At 44.8% G+C, this 20,566-nt stretch overlaps 1 protein-coding gene across 2 annotated transcripts in view; it reads left to right on the forward strand.

Moving 5' to 3' along the window:
- The first annotated feature begins 357 nt into the window (after nt 1-357).
- The window catches only part of CD83 (CD83 molecule), a 28,970-nt gene continuing 8,761 nt past the window's right edge, over nt 358-20,566 (forward strand). Inside the window, exons 1-2 of one of the 2 annotated variants that reach the window (XM_049884257.1) lie at nt 358-612; nt 706-821. In XM_049884257.1, the coding sequence (XP_049740214.1) occupies nt 576-612; nt 706-821 (153 nt within the window). In that variant the 5' untranslated portion in view covers nt 358-575. The remainder of the gene's footprint in view (nt 613-705; nt 822-20,566) is intronic. The other variant, XM_049884248.1, reaches the window with a different exon arrangement.

The raw sequence follows: 20,566 nt of genomic DNA on the forward strand, positions 1-20,566 counted from the left end.
ATATGGCATTGAACTGTGCACTTTAAAATGGTTAATTTAATGTTATGTGAATTTCACATATAATAATAAAAAAAAATCTAACGAGTCTTTGGTCACCATAGAATCTGGAAAGATGTTAGGACCTGAGTTTCCCAATGACGTTAACATTGGCAGGCTGGGTGCTTCAGGAAGCTACTTAACCTCTGAGTCGGATTTAGCCTCTGTAAAATGGGCCTCTTTCAAGGCTTTGGGGTCAAATGGGAAGGTGTCCTGTATGCGAGCGCGATTTGCATAGCCCACAGCACAGCGCGTTACGCACGGATTGTCGCCGCCGCTGCACAGGAGGAGCAGCGACGCTAACTTTGGGAGACCTGGCTGGGGCGCGGCGCGCGGGGGCGCACTGGTGGGACGGGGCTCCCCCGCTGACGCGCGGCGGGGAGGGCGCGCCTCGCTTCCTTCGTTGTGGGGAATTCCCCGGACGCCGGGCCCCCAGGGGCTACGCGCGGGGAAGTCCCTGTGCACCCGGGTACAAGAGGGCGGCGCGACGCCAGCGAGCCAGAGCTGGCGACCCGAGGCAGCGGCGCAGTGCTCCAGCCATGACACGCGGCCTTCAGTTCCTGCTTCTGAGCTGCGGTAGGGCCCGAGCGCGCCTGTCGTCCCCGCCTTTAAGCGGCACCCCATGTTCTTGCTTGCTCACGGAGCGCACTCTGCTCTCTCTCCTTACAGCCTGCGGCGTGACGCTCGCGGCGCGAGACATAAAGGTGGTTTGTTCCGAGGATGTGGACTTGCCCTGCACCGCCCCCTGGGACCCGCAGGTCTCCTACACGGTCTCCTGGGCCAAGGTAAGGGCGCCGATGCCCGCGTTCTGGAATTCGGTCGGCTCCATTGGGGGCAGCGGGAACCAGCACTCTTAGGCTGGCGACCCTCTGTGGCTGGGAGTAGGGAGGCGTTTCCCGCAGCTGAACAAGTACCCTGGTTTTCTGACATGCCCCTCCCCCCCGCAACCCAACCCAGTCGTATCCAGGTAAAGGGCAGACATACGTTTTGTCCCTAACAACGATTACAAAACCCAAACCCGTTGCCATCCAGTGGATTCCGACCCCTAGCGACCCTATAGGACAGAGTAGAACTGCCCCATAGGGTTTCCTAGGCTGTAGTCTTTAAGGAAGCGGACTACCACATGTTTCGTCCTGGGAGCCTCTGTTGGGTTTGAACTGCCGGCAGCCGAGCCCTTAACCACTGGGCTACCAGGGCTCTTTCCCATCTTGTCCCAGAGTACCTCAATCCTCTTCCTGCCCCTGAAAGTTGGCTGGAAATGAGTGATAGTCCTAAAGAGGCTCTCTGCCCTTCCAAAATTTACTGGATTAATTCCGGAGGCCACGCGTGGTTGTGGTCGGCAGGCCATAAAGAAAGCAACAAGGGCAGGTAAGGACTTTGGACAGGAGAAAAATCCCTGGGCTTCTGGCTTTATGTGCTCTGTGACTGAGACAGCTGTAAATGGAGGGAGGGGGCATTTGAGAGGAAGGACTAATACTCAGCATGAGTTAGGCTTGTTCCATAGGTGGTCGTTGTCCATCAGGCTTTGCCTTTCCTTTTGGGGACACCCTTGATCTCTTTTCTACCCGTTGGGCGCCCTCCCTGTGACAGACCTAAGATCTTGTTCAGGAGGAGGGCATCACATCTGCCTGAGTGCATAAGTGAGAGGCCAGTGAAGGAGGGAGTTACCCGAAAGGCTTTCCTAAGGTTCCTCTCAACTGGAACATTCTCTGATTCTTCTAAGATTGTGATTCTGATGGCCTTCCAAAGCCAGACACTCCCATTAGTGAGGGTATTGCTGCAACGGCACCTCCAGTTAAGCCAAACGAATATGCTATCCCAGCCTCGCTTCGTAGTTCTCACTGATTGGCCGTCTTGGTTTGGAGGCCATCTCAGTGCTTCTGTAGCTTTCCACAAAATGCAGGCTTTTCTCCTACCTGCCATAAAAGATGCTACAGGAACCTGCGCGTGCACTGGCCATTTTATACTACACGGCATCAGAGTGATCTCTGAGTATTTGTGTGTGTCTCCTCTCCTAACTGGACTGAGGACAGCGGCTGCACCACAGCCCTCGTGTACTCGGCCGGGCGCCTAGTGTCTGCCCTGTTAATTGCAGAGGTGCTCAGTGAATTCAGGCTGATGCCACGTGAATTATGCACAGTGGAAATGGTGCTGCTGACTCGAGGCACTGTATTGTGTATGAGAATAGGTTGTCGCTGTTCCTCCTTTATTTCTATGTTATTCATGTGGGATCTGAGAAAATAACCGTTCCAAAATTGTTCTCGTAGAAAAAAGAACAGTATTTTAAAAGTATATTGTGAGATCAGTATTATTTGAATGTTCACCATATATAGAAGCTCAGAGGCGAATGATTACATACAATATCTGTTTCAATCCTCCAGCGACTTAAGAGGTCAGTACTGCTGCTGTTCCTACTTTACAGATAAGGAAACTGAGCCTGAGGGAGCTTAAATCACTTGCTCACTGTTAGACAGTTGGTTAAATGGTAGGGTTGGGATTTGAACCAGGCAGCCTCATTCCAGAGCCTGTGTCCTTGAAGGACTATCTTGATATCTCTGTCTTCTGCCCTAATTACTAAAACCATAAAAACCAAACACAGTGCCGTTGAGTCGATTCTGACTTACAGCCACCCTGTATTGGAAACCCTGGTGGCATAGTGGTTAAGTGCTACGGATGCTAACCAAAGGGTCGGCAGTTCGAATCCGCCAGGTGCTCCTTGGAAACTCTATGGGGCAGTTCTACTCTGTCCTATAGGGTCACTGTGAGTAGGAGTAATCACTGAAGCTAAAGAAAATAAAAGTGTCCCTGAGCTAGCCAGACAGGGAGTTGATTATCTTAAAGAAGGGAGAAAACACGAAACCACTATCCCTTCCAGAGAGTAATTAAAAAAAGAAGCCAATATTAATGCCCCCAGGGGAATAATTAAAAAGTACTGATGAAACAAGTAGTTGAAATTTCAGACCGTAAAGTTCAAACAGTTGTCAAGTTAAATCTTCTTGCCCAGGGTCATTTGGAGTGGTGCTGTAAACCATAGCAATTAACCTTTGGCTTTTCCTCGGATGTTAACTGATGGTTTAACTTTGTAACATATGTGTTTGTTTACTGGGCACGCTTCTTGCATGATTCACCCTGAAGACCTCTCAGAAATCTGTTAGAAAAAGAAAATGGTCTCTAGGCATTGTTTTATCCCTTGGTCCGTGGTGTAAAAAACAGAGCCCGTTGCTGTCCAGTCAGCTCTGACTCATGGCGACCCCATGTGCGTCACAGCCAAACTGTGCTCCATAGGGTTGTCAGTGGCTGAGTTTTTGGAAGTAGATCACCAGATCTTTCCTTCAAGGCACGTCTGGCTGGACTCGAACTTCCAGCCTTTTGGTTAGCAGTGTAGTGTGTTAACCATTGGCACCACCTGGGGACACCTGGTCCATGGTATAGGGTCATTAAAAACTCATACCGTCATTATTTAAAAAGTGAACTCTGATTGGGTAGTGGTGGATAGGAGAGTTACGTTATGCCAATAAACTAATCAGGTACTGTGAAAGTGATGTTTATTTTCCCTCTAGTACTTTTTAATAGGTCTCAGTATATCGTGTAGGCATTTGTTACTTTCCAGCCCAGTAATTGTATTTTTGCACTGAATGTGTTCGTACAACAAAAACAGAGTGCTGTGGAAATAGGGCCAGTGGTGAAGTACTGAAATACTTCATTTTACAGAAGATTAAACATCTTGTTGTTTTTCCCACAAGTTTCTTGTAAAATGTTCAAATCAAGTGGAGAGATAGTGATAGAGTGGGAAATTTAAAACCGGTGATCCTTGTCAGCCTCATGGCTCTCACCTTACTTCGTTGTCACAAGCGTGGCTTTGTAAAACCTCTCTTCTGTGCACAGTAGTGGCTGCGTGCTGGACCAGTAAATCAGAGCCTCTCTGGGAGGGTTTTTCACCGTCTCCTACATCAAATCACATTCTTGGAGGCTTTCGGTGTATCACGATTCTGGTTAAAATTACCTAGTTTAAAATTCCATTTACCTCTCAGTCTTCCGGGAACCACAGAGCATCCTGCCACTGTCTAGCTGGCACTGATTTGTTGTTAGTTGCCGTCAACCTGGCTCTGATTCGTGGCACCCTATGTGCAACAGAACGAAATGTTGCCCGGTCCTGTGCCATCTTCACAATCGTTGATATGTTTGAGTCTGTTGTGTCAATCCATCTCATGGATGGTCTCCTGGTTTCTGTTGGCCTTCTACTTTACCAAACACAGACAGGTGGTGGGCACTGACCTACTTGTGATTAGAAAGGACACATGTAAGCCATGTGTCTTTTTTAATCATGTGCCTGTTACCAAAAAACTCAAGCAGACGGCATCCAATTAGTGTTCATAGCATTAGAGAGGAAAGGTGTCCGTTTTATTCTGTCTATATCAAAGACCCAGAGGGAGGGGATCAGAGGGGCCTTGCTATAGACACGCAAGGTCCAAGGTGGAGCCAAGAATGGACCAAAACCCGAAAAAACCAAACCTGTTGCTGTGGAGTCGATTCTTATGGACCAAGGTAGCTCAGTTCCTGTTAACCCGACTGCGCTTTCCTGTGGATGGGTGTCCTTCTAACTGGAATCCAACAAACGATCCCCTTCTCATCCCTTCCTTACTTAAGGCAGAGGGAGTAGTCGAGAGGAGCCTGTGCATGGTGCAAGTGGTTAACAAGCTTGGATACTAACTGAAAGGTTGGAGGTTCAAGACTACCCAGAGGTACTTTGCAAAAGGTCTGGTGGCCTACTTGCAAAAAAAAAAAAAAAAAAAAATCAGCCATTGAAAACCCTATGGAAAACTCTGACTCATGTGGGGTCACCATAAATCGGACTCAGCTGGTGGGTGGTTGAGAATAAATAGAAAAGTTAATAAACTACATCCATCAAGATAGTAGTTAAATTTAGCTCTTTACATTCTCATACATTCTCTGGATAGATATTTTGAGAAAATAGGCAAATAGACATTGGTTCCATCACACTTTATCCACTGGCTATGACCTTTGGTTAAATTCTCCCATAAGAAGGCACACACAGCACAATGCTGTGTGTGCTGGGAGTATGAACATCCATTAAAGACCATGGTCTATGCTTCAGGCTGAACATCTCTGTGTTCACAGTAAAGGGTATGGTAAGGGAAGCGGCATTAAGTTTGGGAAGAGAGGGCTAGGTTGATTGGAGCACTCTGAGCATGGTTGATGTTAGCCATTAATAATAATGAATGATTATTTATCAGGCGGATGCAGGGCCATCGTTTATCAAGCCAGAAGCCTGGACGACCTAAATTGATACAAAATGAAAGAGGATATAATAGTGTCATCTTTGGGTGACACTGCGGGGGTGAGGACAGAGATGCATCACAAGACAAGTGACCTTTTTAGATGATTTCCAAAGGGAGGGAGAAAGGGGAAGTGAGAGTGTGTTTTCAGATACTAGACCAGACTTGACATTTATAGGTAAGGCAGATGGCGGGTGACCTGTGCAGTGCTCTTTAACTGACGTAAAGGTTAAGAGGCCACCCATGTGTCAGTTTTTCGTATTGTGGTGGTTTTCGTGTTGCTGTGATGCTGGAAGCTATGCTACCGGTGTTTCAAAGACCTGCAGAGTTACTCAGGGTGGACAGGTTTCAGCAGAGTTTCCAGACTAAGACAGACTAGGAAGAATGGCCTGATGACCGCTCCTGAAAATTAACCAATGAAAACCCTGTAGATCACAACAGAATAATGTCTGATATTATTTGACAGTGTACAGTCATTCCTTGGTATCCTCAAGTCCCATATATAAATTTTATTTTCAAAATGGCATAGTATTTTTTTCTTACACAACACAGGAGTGCGATAGTGATGATCGGGCCACGTTAGGGCTGATGCTGAGGCACTGGATCAAAGCAGGAACATTGAAGGACAACTGCAGCTGGCCCTCCCCCGTCACAGGCTGTCCTTCAGCCAGGGGTCCTTCGAGTCGGAGGTCTTGGGTAACTCTGGACACCCCATACATGCGTGGTGCCATAGTGCTAAATCCCGGGCCTGCAAACTCTCTTCTCTCCTTCCAACCAAGACCTTTGCTGCAGACATGCCATGCCAGACTCTGGGTCAGGGACCCCATTCCTAGTGTCCTCACTTGTCGAAATTGTGTTGGGTTGCAGCTGCCTCCGTCCCTGGAGCTTCTCCCTTCACAGCCGCATATGGTTCCTCCAGCTGAATCCTGGTTTTCCTTGTTTAGCCCTCCACATTGTCCCCAGGCCCTTGAGCTCGTTCTTGTTTTCCAACGATTTTCCATCCTGGGTTGATTGAATGCTTAAATGCGGAACCCTCAGATACGGAAGGCCAACTGTATAATGCTGGGCCGTGAGCCCTCTAGATTGGAAGGCATTATACAATGGCTGCAGCAATAGACTTAAGCATGCAAAGGATCCTGGGAATGGTGCAGGACTGGGCAATGTTTCATTGTGTTGTACATGGGGTCGCCATGAGTTGGAGCTGACTTGACTGCAACAGATAACAACAGCGCTGGGGGACCTGTGGCAGAGCAGGTTAATGGCTTGCATGAGGCAACTTCAAAAGTTCAAGGCTAATCACCTTGCAGACCTCACTTGTCCAAGAGTCATTATGAAGCTGTCTTCCATGTTTGTTGCTAATCTGCTATTGGACTGAGTTATATTTTCTGTCTCTGCCACCTTGTGTGGTAATCAGCCACAGGGGAGGAGCACTTAGAGAGGAGTGCCTTACTGCGCTTCGTTGATTCTAAAATGCCATCTATTGTAAGATTTAAGAACATATTTTTAGGAGAAAGGGGTAACACTTCTACATTAATTATAGAAGCATTGAAATGTGAAAATATGTGTGTTAACATCAAAGAAAAGCCATACTGTCCCCACTGTATTGTTTGACCTGGTTGAAGCACTTTTATGGGTTCAGCCTTAGGTCACGCTATAGAAGACATAAAGCTGATTTTCAGAAACTTTTTTGTATTTATGCTGTGATTATTCAGTAATGTGTGCCAAGTCCTGGACCTGGACAATGGCTATCCCAAGATCCACAAGGAACTTTTGCCAGAGGACTGCCTTGAGCAATGGCATGGAAACAGAAACCCTTGAAGTATTATTTGGGAACTAGAGAGGTAACTAGTGATCTAGAGAGGAGAGGCATGCAGCAGATGGCTGAGAGAGAATGCTAAAAGTAGATTGAGGGCAGATTGTGAAGAACCTTGAATGCTAAACTATAATGACTTGCATTTTATCCATCCCACAGCAAGGAGCCATTGAAGCTTTTTAGGCAAAAAGAATGACATAATGAAAAATATGTCTAAAGAAATCACATTGGCTGTGGTGGACGGAGTATGATTCATTCTAGAAGATGAGTTTCAGAGGAAGGCCTCATTCTTTCACTAGAATGAAACGGCTGTCAGGTTCTTTTAACTACGATGTGAACACATTCCCTTTTGGTCACCAGTCTTGTCCATGTGGTTCCACATAAGAGGGGGTAAGACACAATATGGCCACCAAGAGAATGGCAGATCTCTGAGATGTTTGGACAGTGGTGAGACAGAGCAAAGTTGCTAAAATTCAGCTTGAAAGAGGGTGGAGGGAAGAAGTCAGCTGAGAGTTAAATAGGGAAAAAACAAAAAAAAAAGACCACTTGTTTTCCATGAATAAAAGGGGGAACTAGATCACATGAAGACTGGATTGTCACTACAAAAAGAAGAGGAAGTTTAGAGACGGTCTCAGTGATGTAAGGGAAGATTTTATGTAGGGCTGGACTAAAAAGAGATTCATATCCTAAAAAAATAAAAAGCAGTTCCTCCAATCTAAATCTGTTTCCATAATCCTTTCCCAGCTACTCCTGTGATAACTCCACATTTTCTACCAACAGTCCTTAGCTCAAACCAAAGCTGGACCAAAGTATTCCCTAAGATTCCTTTACACCCATAAGCCTACCTTTTTTCTTTTCTTTTTTACCCTGGGGTAAAATTCCTGTGTGTACCATGTGGTGGTGGTGGTGTGTGGCTTCAATTCGATTCTGACTCATAGTGACCCTATAGGACAGGGTAGAACTGCCCCATAGAGTTTCCAAGGAGCGCCTGGTGGATTCAAACTGCCGACCTTTTGGTTAGCAGCTGTAGCTCTTAACCACTACACCACCAGGGTTTCCGGAGTAAAACTGCCCCATAGTGTTTCCTAAGCTGTAAAACTTCATGGGATTCCTAAGCTGTAAATCTTCATGGGAGCAGATTGTTGTTGTTGTTGTTGTTGTTAGGTGCCTTCGAGTCGGTTCTGACTCACAGCGACCCTGTGCACGACAGAACCAAACACTGTCCGGTCCTGCGCCATCCTTACAATTGTTATGCTTGAGCTCATTGTTGCAGCCACTGTGTCAATCCACCTTGTTGAGGATCTTCCTCTTTTCCGCTGACCCTGTGCTCTACCAAGCATGATGTCCTTCTCCAGGAACTGATCCCTCCTGACAACATGTCCAAAGTATGTAAGACACAGTCTCGCCATCCTTGCCTCTAAGGAGCATTCTGGCCGCACTTCTGCCAAGACAGATTTGTTTGTTCTTTTGGCAGTCCATGGTATATTCAATATTCTTCGCCAGCACCACAATTCAAAGGCGTCAGCTCTTCTTCGGTCTTCCTTATTCACTGTCTAGCTTTCACATGCATATGATGTGATTGAAAAGACCATGGCTTGGGTCGGGCGCACCTTAGTCTTCAAGGTGACATCTTTGCTCTTCAACACTTTGAAGAGGTCCTTTGCAGCAGATTTACCTAATGCAATGCATCTTTTGATTTCTTGACTGCTGCTTCCATGAGTGTCGATTGTGGATCCAAGTAAAATGAAATCCTTGACAACTTCAGTCTTTCCTCTGTTTATCATGATGTTGCTCATTGGTCCTTGGGAGCAGATTGCCAGACCCTTTCTCTCGCAGAGCTGCTGATGGGTTTGAACTACTATCCTTCTGGTTAGCAGCTGAGTGTCTAACCATTGCACGGCCAGGGCTCTTTTGTACCATGTTGTATTGGTACAGATTTAGGAGTCCAAGTTCTGTTAATATCACCAGATGTCTTCTCAGAGCACCAACTGGTCTACTGCACGTTCTTGTCCAAGTTCTCCAAAGAGAGGTTAGATTCCAGAAGAGCTGGTACTTGTCCAGGATTAAGTGTCCAGGTGAGGAAAGCTTATGGGGAAGGAAGGATGCTAATAGCTGTGAACAATTCTTAATCACCTTGGACCAGATTCTTTGAGTCTGTTCTGGGTAACAGAGGTTCTGAATCAAATCAGACCCCTAATGTCTCATTCCCTGAGGAATGGGAGGCATGTGAGCCTGAGGGGCAGAGCAGGACTGGCCTAGCCGCTGGAGTCATGTGAAGATAGCCCACAATGTTCCAGATTGTCTGTGAGGCGGTAGGGAGTCCCTGGGGGGCATAGTTAAGTTCTCAGCTACAAACTGAAAGATTGGTGGTTCAAGTCCACCCTGAGGCACCTCAGAAGAAGGGCCTGGTTGATCTACTTCCAAAAAATCAGCCATTGAAAATGCCATGGAGCATAGTTCTTCTCTGACGTAGTTCCACTCACACGTGGGTTTGCCATGCGTCTGAGGGGACTGGATAGCAAGCAGATTGATTTTTCGTCTTTGGCAGAGTACCCCTATCAGTTAGATTCTTTCTGTTTCAAGGAATTATGAATCCAATCAAAATTCACTTTAAAACGATAAAAACGTGTGGCTAATTGCCTATGTGAACAACTCTCTCCTTCTCCACGAGACCAGAAGAACTGGATGGTGCCCATTATTGGGCATTAAAAAAAATTTTTTTTTTATTATACTTTAGATGAAAGCTTGCAGGACAAACTAGCTTCTCATTAAACAGTTAGTACAGGTATTGTTTTATGAGATTGGTTAACAACCCCATGACGTGTCAACACTCTCCCTTCTCTACCAGCGTTCCTGTCCCATCCTGCCTGCTAGTCCTTGCCCTGGGCTGGTATGCCCCTTTAGTCTTGTTTTATTTTATGGGCCTAATTTTTGGCTGAAGGGTGAACCTTGGGAATGACTTCATTATTGAGCTAAAAGGGTGTCGGGGGGCCATACTTTTGGGGTTTCTCCAGTCTGTTTCAGACCAGCAAGTCTGGCCTTTTTTTGTGAGTAATTTTGTTCCTCATTTTTCTCCAGCTCTTTCTGGGACCCTCTATTGTAGTCTCTGTCAAGGCTGTCAGTGGTGGTAGCCAGGCACCATCAAGTTGTACTGGATTCAGTCTGCTGGAGGCTGTGGTAGATGTGGTCTGTTAGTCTATGGACTAATCTTTCCTCGTATCTTTAGTTTTCTTCATTCTCCCTTGCTCCCAAAGGGGTGAGACCAGTGGAATATCTTAGATGGCTGTTCACAAGCTAAAAGACCCCAGATGCTACTCACCAAAGTAGAACGTAGAACATTTTCTTCATAAACTTATGTTACATCAATTGAGCTAGATGTTCCCAGAGACCATGCTCCCCACAGCTCTCAGCCCAGCCTACTATTGGACATTTTGATCAATGATTCTATACAAGAATCATTGATCAAAAGGAGGAAAATACAGAACAGAATTTCAGATTTTCATGGAATCCAGACTTGCCGGAGCCAGTGAGGCCAGATGAACCCTCGAAGACATTACCCTGAGATAATTTTTAAAATTTAAACCAAAAAATCCCCTGATATCTTTTTAAACCAGATAATAGTTTCAGTTAATTAGCAAAGAATGTCTCTGCCTTGAGCATAGTGCTGTTTTAAAGAACTATATGGAATCAAATGGACAAAAGCAACTCAAAAGCTTAGGGGACAGTGAGTTTATGTTAGACTAATTTGGAGGGGAACAGTGAGAATGATCGCACAACCTGAAAATAGAATCAGTGCCACTGAACTGTACATGTAGAAAGTGTTGAATTCGTGTGTATTTTTACCAAAAAATAAAATGTTGGAAAAAAGAAAATGCATTGGCTTCTAATGATTGAAATTGAAAAAATTGAGACATAGTTCATACTTCAGTTATGATTGGATTTAGAGGTTCATGAATGTCACAGGATTTGGTGTCTTTTCATATCTCAGCACCTTCCTTTCTTCATATTGGTTCCATTATCAGCCAGCACATGGTAATAAAATAATGGCTAGTAAGTGCAGATTTATATATCCTTCCAGGATGCAGTGCAAAGGAAAAGACTGTGCCTCTCTTCTAGTGTCTCAGCAAATATCTGATTATGCTTAGGTGGCTTTGATTGGGTCAGTGCCCATCAGAACCAGTCACTGTGGTTGGGGAATGACAGGCCTGTACTAAGGTCATGTCATCCAGAACCAGCATGGCGCCCTCTGATGGACACTAGCCCCGAGCTGATGGTACCTCCTCTGGTCCAGCACGACACACAAGATGCTCATGGATAAGGGTGGTTGGCATGAACAATAAATGGCCCCATGTTGCTTTCCAATCACAGTTTCAAAGGATTTCTGCCACGTTATTATCATGGAAAGGAGCCCCGGTGGTGCAAAGGTTAAGTCCTTGGCCACAAATCTAAAGATTGGTGGTTCGAAGCCACCCAGTGGCTCCATGGGAGAAAGACTTGGTGATCTGCTCTGGTAGAGACTTACAGCCCAGGAAACCCTATGGGGAGTTCTCCTCTGTCCTATAGGGTTGCTGTAAGTCAGAATCAATTCAACAGCACACCACAACATTATCAGGGTGCTTTAAAAAATCCCGAATGCTGTGGATATTTTGGAGACCTTGTGTGTGGAGAAATAATTTCTCACTAGAGCAGAGATTGGGACTTGTAGGAGAACTTCACCAGAGAGGAGGCTGGAAGGATCAGGGGTAAGGAACAACTGAATGGAGGATGGAGTGAAAGCTACCAAATATAACAATGTCTTTATGAACACTTGGAAACCCTGGTGGTGCTGTGGCTGCTCACCAAAAGGTTGGCAGTTCAGATCCACCAGGTGCTCCTTGGAAACTCCATGGGGCAGTTCTACCCTGTCCTATAGGGTTGCTATGAGTCGGACTTGATGGCAACGGATTTGGTTTTTTGGCTTCTACAAACACTACCAGGCATAAAGCAGCTTCGTGTGCATGTTCCCGTTTGATTCTTACAATAACCCTGTGAGGTAAGTAGGTTAGTTGCAGATGAGGAAATTGAAATGCAGGGAGGAAGAGGCTTACTGAAGATGACCCCCCTAACTGATTGTGAAAATGGGACTTGATGTCAGATCTCTTGATTCCAAAGCCAGTGCTCTTGCACCGTTTTCATTATTTCTAAAATTTTCTCATTCGTGCAGCAGATACTTTGTTAGATACTTCCTGCGTGCAAAGAACAATTTTGTAGGCTGAACGAGACCTTGGATTATGAAAAACGGAGAATAGTAACATTTTTAGGTCTTTCTATGTGATTGGCATGGAGACATTGGTGGTTCAGTGGTAGAATGCTCACCTTCCACGCAGGAGACAGGGGTTCCATTCCTGGCCAACCCATCTCATGTGCAGCCACCACCTGTCTATCGATGGAGGCATGCATGTTGCTGTGATGCTGAACAGGTTTCAGCGGAGCTTCCAGACTAAGACGGACTAGGAAGAAAGACCTGGCGATTTGCTTCAGAAAGTCAGCCAGTGAAAACCCTATGGATCACAACAGTCCAGTCCCCAACCAATCACGGGGCTGGTGCAGGATCAGGCAGCATTTTGTTCCATTATGTATGGGGTTACCATGAGCAGGGGGTGACTTGAGAGCAGCTAACAACACCATCATCACTGGCACTCTGCTTAGGGTCTGCAAACTCATCATAAGTGTGTTCACATCAACTGTGGGAGACACAGTCACCGCCAGGTCAAGAGGAGCACGCCAGGCCTGAGAGTAGTTCAGACAGTTGACCACAAACAGAACTAGCTGTGGTAGAGCTGGGGTTTGGTTCCACGTCTGTTCACCTCCAAGTCTTGGGCTCTTAATTATGCCAACTTGGCTGTGGTCGTAACTATTAGGAGCCATAAATCCAACTCTGTCTGTTAGACCCAGTACATTTCAAAGTGGAAAATCATTTTTCTAATAAAACTACACTTAGAAAAAAACGATGTTAATGCTCAGACATCCTACCCTCATTATGATATCAACCTCCCAGCCAAACTATTTTTTACGTTATGAAGAGTTGTTTTCATGACGGATGGGGATTATATTGGCATTTTAATTGAGTTAGAAACCAAGGTACATGAATGTTCGTGCATAAGAAATGCAATAAAAAAAAGCTGTTCTGTGTGATTAGAACACATCAGAATAATTTAATACCACAGCCATACTTTTAAGTATGTTTTATCAGATTTTGGGGTGAAATATTTATGTGCCTATATGTGTACACACGTTCTTCTCAAAAACTCTTTTTCTTTTACTTAGTTTTGTATCACAATCTGAACAGATCGAGTGTATGATGAATTTGGATTTCAAGTGTGTGAACCTTTTCTCGGCTGTAGGGATGGAGCTGTTTTGCCTTTCTGTATTCAAATGTGGTACTCTAACAGGTTAGCATATATTTGGATAAAATTATGTACACTTTTTAAAAGCACTTTACACAAAAAGGTTTTTGACTGAAGTATGGATTCGATTCCAGCCATATTTCATTAAACATCTTGTTTCTTTTCTTCTAGTTCAAATGTTTCCATCATTAGAAAAGACAAACCTATTTAATTCACACACTCTTAAAATTAGTACTTGAGTTGGCTTGATTCACTATTCAGCACGTTACGGAGAGTTCGTTTGAATTTAGGGCTTGTGTTTTCCTTAAAATCAAATCTCCATTTTAGAGGGAGAACATAGTTTTTAAATTATTTAGTCAAATTCGAGGCCTTGAGACAAGTCAAAAGTAAATAGATGCTCTGAAGATAAGACGTCTCGGGTTTTGCCCCATTCTAATTCTATCAAAAAGAGTTGTCAGCACGAAAGTTACTGCATGGAGGGTGGGTTTTTAAAACATTTTCGAGATGAGTGTTTTGAGGAATTAACTTGCCCAAACCATGTTGTGGCTTAGCACACTGCAGTATCTGCATTGTGAAGTGTGCCTTCAATCGTTCCCATCAGTTACATTTGGCTGTGAGTGAATCTGAAGGTGCCTCTGGTTGTAAATGACTGTTTCCTAAAATGCCTTTGCGGAGAGGTAACGAAACACTTGCAGATTTGGAATGTTTCAGGAGCCCTTCTTGCCAGTGGCTGATTTCTGAGCCAGCTCGGAAGTTTGTAAGAACTCGTGAAACAAAACAAGGTTGAGAATTGTCCATTTGCTCTGGCTCCGTTTTCCTCACCATGAAATCTTCCTTCTAGCTCTCAGTGCTGCTTCTGCCCCAGCTAACTCACTGGATACAGGGACGTGGTAGCTGCTTGACCACATATCAAAGACAGCCAGCTGAACTTTTGCATACATAGTTTCTTATAATGCTAGTCCTCCATCCCATTTTGAGCAGGCAAACCAAAAAAACCCAAACCCATTGCTGTCGAGTCGATGCTGACTCATAGCAACCAGTGTTAACAAAAATACTACAGCTAGTTTTGAAGCTCTAGGCAAAGGCCAGACACCTCTGACTGAGTCACAGGAAAAGGTATATTTTAAAACCGTAAAGGGAGAGAATATGCATTGTACCCACCTAGAGCCTGCAGTCTGAGGCAGGGTTATGATCCATTTCCCAGTGCGTTGTGCGAATTTACAGCAAGTCCTTTTGCTGTGGAGTCCCTGGGTGGTGCAAATGGTTAATGCGCTCATCTGCTGAGAGGTTGGAGGTTCGAGTCCACCCAGAGGCACCTTGGAAGAAAGGCCTGACTATCTACTTCTGAAAAAGCAGCCACTAAGAACCCTACGGAGCACAGTTCTACTGTGACACACATGGGGTTGAAATGAGTCAGAGCCGATGGCTACTGGTTTCCTTTTGCTGCAGGTATTACCATAGAGGGTCAGCGAAAAAGAGGAAGACCCTCAACGAGATGGAGTGACACAGTGGCTGCAACAGTGGGCTCGAGCATAACAATAACTGTGAGGTTGGTGCAGGACCAGGCAGTGTTTTGTTCTGTTGTGCTATGAGGCGGAACCAACTCAATGGCACCTAACAACACCAACATGGGTATTACCAGGCAAAGAATGCTGTTCATTAGTTAGACAATTGCTGCTGTTAGTTGCCATTGAGCCAGCTCTGACTCATAGTGACCTTGTGTGTAACGGAATGAAATGGTGAATGGTGCTTCGTCTTACACCATCCTCACAATCATTGCTGTGTTTGAGCCCATTGTTGCAGCCATTTCATTAAGGCCCTCCCTCTTTTTCACTGACCCTCTACTTTACCAAGCATGAATCTTTTTCTAGTGATCGCTCTTTCCTGATGACATGTCCAAAGTAAGTTAGCCAAAGTCCTGCCCTCCTCACTTCTAAGGAGCATTCTGGCTATATTTCTTCAAAGACTGATTCTTTCATTTTCCTGGCAGTCCGTGGCATATTGAGTAGCTCCCAGGTTAAAGCGTAGCTCTCTCCATTCTCCCAGTCTCTCAGGAGAAGGGGCACCCATGTCTTAGGCCTTTGGAAGACAGCCCGGAGGAAGTTGTGACATTTTCCTGTCATCCTGCTGATGCCGTGGTAGCTGGGAACGTCAGATTCTTCAGGCTGCTTTGGGGTTCTTTTTTTGCCTCCTCTCCCCAGCCTTCCGTCCTTTTCCTGATCTCACCCTGCCTTTGTTTTGCTGTTTGAAAATTACTAAAGGCCGACTGGAGGTCTTGCCAGAGGCCCATGAAAATCTCACCGTGAAACAAACTAGTTTTTGTTGTTGCTGCTGCTGAATTTTAACATGAATTATCTTCTGCAAATAGGCAGAAGGCCGCTGTGGCCAGGCCACTCACCTGCGCATCCTCGCTCCGGTAATTCCCAGCGGCCAGCAGGATAATAGGATAATGAGGCCATCTTTATGAAAATAGGTGCAATTGTTGATATGTCCACCAGCTCCAGAGGGGTCACAGTTTTACTCTTGACTTTCAGCCAGGCCTTTCTGAGTTCAGGGAGGGGTTGCTGGACAGAAGAGCAGACCTCCAGGGAGAAAACAGAGGTAGATAACCTCCAAGTGATTGTTGCAGCCAAGTGTCCATCTTTGCAAGATGCAGGGGCTTTCTAGCAAAACAGTTTCAGTTGGAATCTCTCAAGAACATCCAAGTTGAGTGCATTTTGAGGTTAATTAAAAAAGAGACCCAGTCTGAGGCGTCAGTGTGGGGACCTGAAACGTTGGGCTGAATTATTTGGTTCTCACTGGTAGCAGCAGAATAGTAGCCACCTTACCTGGAGGCACCTGACACATGTTGGCCCTGGGTGCTCCTGGGAGCCTGGCCTGTTAACAGCTCTGTCTGGAAGTTCAAGCCCATCTGCCAGGCAGCAGTGGGAAAAGCTGGGAGCACCTGTCCGGGCAGTGGTCTGGGGCTTAATCAGCCTTGAAAAGGAAAAAAATGGGCTAAAAAAAAAAAATTAGATATATTCTAAAATCAGGTGGACACACCATTAGTTCCCTCTAAGTCCCTGGGTGGTTAAAAATAGTTAACATGCTCTGCTGCTAACTGAAAGGTTGAAAGTTGGAGTCCACCCAGAGGCACCTCAGAAGAAAGGCCTGGTGATCTGCTTTGGAAAAATCGGCCATTGAAAACCCTAAGGAGCACACTTCTACTCTGACACACATGGGGTTGGCATCAACTCGACAGGCACCTGGTTCTTTTTTCAAGGTTCTTTGACTGTCTCTCCTTTTCTTGTTTTATTTTTGAAAACTTAAAGGCCCCAGCCTTTTAGCTTCCTCCAGTAAAATCCTTGATTATTTAGGAAGGGACCTTGCAACACACGAAGGCTCATCAGGAAATGGAATTTATGTTCATGGATGGGGCCTGAAAGGAGCCATTCCTCAGGTTTTCTTGCAGGAGCCATAAATCTGCCACCAGATGTCTCTGTCGCCCAGTCTACAGGCATTCTATCAAGAACCGAAGCCTGTGGAAATCCGAACCTGATCTTTCTGTGGGCCTCAGGGTGCAGCCCTGACTTAATGAATGAAGCAGGGACAACAGGGGGTGTGTGCATATGGACAGAGGGGAGACGGAGACACTGCTTTTGCTTTTCTGAGCTGCCTTATAAGGTGTCCCCATAATTCCCTGGTCACTTATTTCCCTGCACTGATTCCAGAAGCCTGAGAAGAGTTGCAGAAGCTCACAGAACAGATTAAATATTGGTAGGAAAGGAGCAGTTGCGAGGCAGGCTGATCTCTGTCTTTTTTCCCTAAGGTGGCTCTTGGTGCCCTCACAATGCTGGGGATATTAAGGCATGCCACTGAGTCCGGGGCTCCCCACTGATCCCCAGCCAACCAGCCGAGGAAAGGACACCGAGGTTGTAGGCCTGCCAGTGCTTTTCATGGAAAAGGTGCAGGGAAAACAATGACTGGCTTCACCATTGGTGTCACTCACATTTTGAGCCTGGGATATGCAAATGGCTTGCAATTGGCTGCTAACCTGAAGGTTGGCGGTTCGAACCCATCCAGCAGCCCCGTGGAAGAAAGGCCCGATGATCTATTTCCGTCAAGATTACAGCCAAGAAAACCCTATGGAGCTCAGTTCTCCTTTGTAACACATGAGGTTGCCATGAGTCAGAATCAACTCAACAGCAATGGGTTTAGTTTTGGTTTTTAAACCATTTCTTGTAGGTTTAAAAAATGTCATTGCAGGATCAGCTGGTGAATTAATTAGGCCAATTAGAATCATATCTGGGATGGTGAACGAGGTGTGTGCCTAATCCTTGAAGTAGGGCATGATGAAAATCCCCTGTCAATTTAATCACAAAGATAGTTTAGGGAAGGAAAAGCAGCCATATTGTTTTGATAAATTTGGCATCTGCCCCAGTCAGGCTGGTCTGACCTGGGTACTGTGATTGAAGCTGCAGTGGGTCTTCATGTTTTTCCCCCAGGTAGGAGTAACCTCCTCTTCTTTTTTTTCCCCATAGACTTTCTTTTTTTTAATTGTGCTTTAAGTGAAAGTTTACAGATCAAGTCAGTCTCTCATACAAAAATTTATATACACCTTGCTACATACTCCTAGTTGCTCTCCTCCTAATGAGACAGCACAGTTTCTTCTCTCCACCCTCTAATTTCGTGTCTGTTCAGCCAGCTTCTGACCCCCTCTGCCTTCTCATCTCCCCTCTAGACAGGAGCTGCCTACGTGGTCTCATGCGTCTACTTGATCCAAGAAGCTCACTCCTCACCAATATTATTTTCTGTCCTATAGTCCAGTCCATTCCCTGTCTGAAGAGTTGGCTTTGGGAATGGTTCCTGTCTTGGGCTATCAGAAGGCCTGGGGACCATGACTTCCGGGGTCCCTCTAGTCTCAGTAAGACCATTAACTCTGGTCTTTTTAGGAGAATTTGAAGTCTGCATCCCACTGCTCTCCTGTTCTCTCAGAGTTCTGTGTTGTGTTCCCTGTCAGGGCAGTCATCAGTTGTAGCCGGGCACCATCTAGTTCTTCTGGTCTCAGGCTGTTGTGGTCTCTGGTTTATGTGGCCCCTCCTGTCTCTTGGGCTCATAATTACTTTGTGTCTTTAGTGTTCTTCATTCTCCTTTGCTCCAGGTGGGCTGAGACAAATTGATGCATCTTAGATGGCTGCTTGCTAGCGCTTAAGACCCCAGACACCACTCTCCAAAGTGGGATGCAGAATGTTTTCTTAATAGATTTTGTTATGCCAATTGACCTAGATACCCCTGAAACATGGTCCCCAAACCCCTACCCCTGGTACACTGGCCTTTGAAGCATTCAGTTTATTCAGGAAAACTTCTTTGCTTTTTGTTTAGTCCAGTTGTGCTGACCTCTCCTGTATTGTGTGTATTTCCCTTCACCTAAAATAGTTCTTGCCTACTATCTAATTAGTGAATACCCCTCTCCCTCCCTCCCTCCCCACTCTCATAACCATCAAAGAATATTTTCTTCTCTGTTTAAACTGTTTTTCGAGTTCTGACAATAGTGGTCTCACACACTATTTGTCCTTTGGCAGCTGACTGATTTCACTCAGGATAATGCCTTCCAGATTCCTCCATGTTATGAAATGTTTCACAGATTCCGCACTGTTCTTTATCAATGCATGGTATTCCACTGTGTGAATATACAATAATTTATCTGTTCATCCATTGATGGGCACCTTGGTTGTTTCCATCTATTTGCTATTGTAAACAGTGCTGCAACGAATATGGGTGTGGATATATCTGTTCAGGTAAAGGCTCTTATTTCTCTAGGATATATTCCAAGGAGTGGGATTGCGGGATCGTATGGTATTTCTATTTCAAGTTTTTTAAGGAAGTGCCAAATCCATTTCCAAAGTGGCTCTACCATTTTACATTCCCACCAGCAGTGTGTAAATCTTCCAGTCTCTCCACAACTTCTCCAACATTTATTATTTTGTGTTTTTTGGATTAATGCCAGCCTTGGTGGAGTGAGATGGAGTCTCACTGTAGTTTTGATTTGCATTTCTCTAATGGCTAATGATCATGACCATTTCCTTATGTATCTTTTAGCTACCTGAATGTCATCTTTAGTGAAGTGCCTGTTCATATCCTTTGCCCATTTTTTATTTGGGTTATTTGTCTTTTTGTAGTTGAGTTTTTGCAGTATTCTGTAGATTTTAGAGATCAGACGCTGATTGGAAATGTCATAGCTAAAAACTTTTTCCCAGTCTGAAGGTAATCTTTTTAGTCTTTTACTCTTGGTGAAGTCTGGGCCAGGGCTTTTTTTCTTGGGAGGTTTTTAATTACCTTTTCAATCTCCTCTTTTGTTATGGGTTTATTTAGTTGTTCTACCTCTGTTTTTGTTAGTGTTGGTAGGTAGTTTGTTTCTAGAAATTCATCCATTCCTTCTAGGTTTTCAAATTTGTTAGAGTACAATTTTTTATAGTAATCTGATATGATTCTTTTAATTTCAGCTGGGTCTGTTGTGATATCACCCATCTCATTTCTTATGCGGGTTATGTGCTTCCTCTCCTGCTTTGTTTTGTCAGTTTGGCCAATGGTTTATCAATTTTGTTAATTTTTTTAAAAGAACTGGCTTTTGGTCTTGTTAATTCTTTCAGTTGTTTTTCTGTTCTGTATTTCATTTAAGTCTGCTCTAATTTTTTTTTATTTGCTTTCTTCTGGTGGCTGAGGGATTCTTTTATTGCTCTCTTCCTGTTTCTTCAAGTTGGCCCTTTCTTCTTTTTCGATGTGTGCATTTATTGGTATAAACTGACCTCTGATCACTACTTTAGCTGTATCCCAAAGGTTCTGATAGGAAGTGTTTTCATTCTCATTGGATTCTATGAATTTCTTTATTCCATCCTTAATGTCTTCTATAACACAGTTGTTTTTGAGCAGGGTATTGTTCAGTTTCCCAGTGTTTGATTTCTTTTTCCTGCACTTTCTGTTATTGATTTATACTTTTATGGCCTTATGGTCAGAGAGGATGCTTTGTAATATTTCAATGTTTTGGATTCTGCTAA

This window comes from Elephas maximus, chromosome 1 (genome assembly GCF_024166365.1).
Source record: "Elephas maximus indicus isolate mEleMax1 chromosome 1, mEleMax1 primary haplotype, whole genome shotgun sequence".
NCBI classification, from domain to species: domain Eukaryota; kingdom Metazoa; phylum Chordata; class Mammalia; order Proboscidea; family Elephantidae; genus Elephas; species Elephas maximus.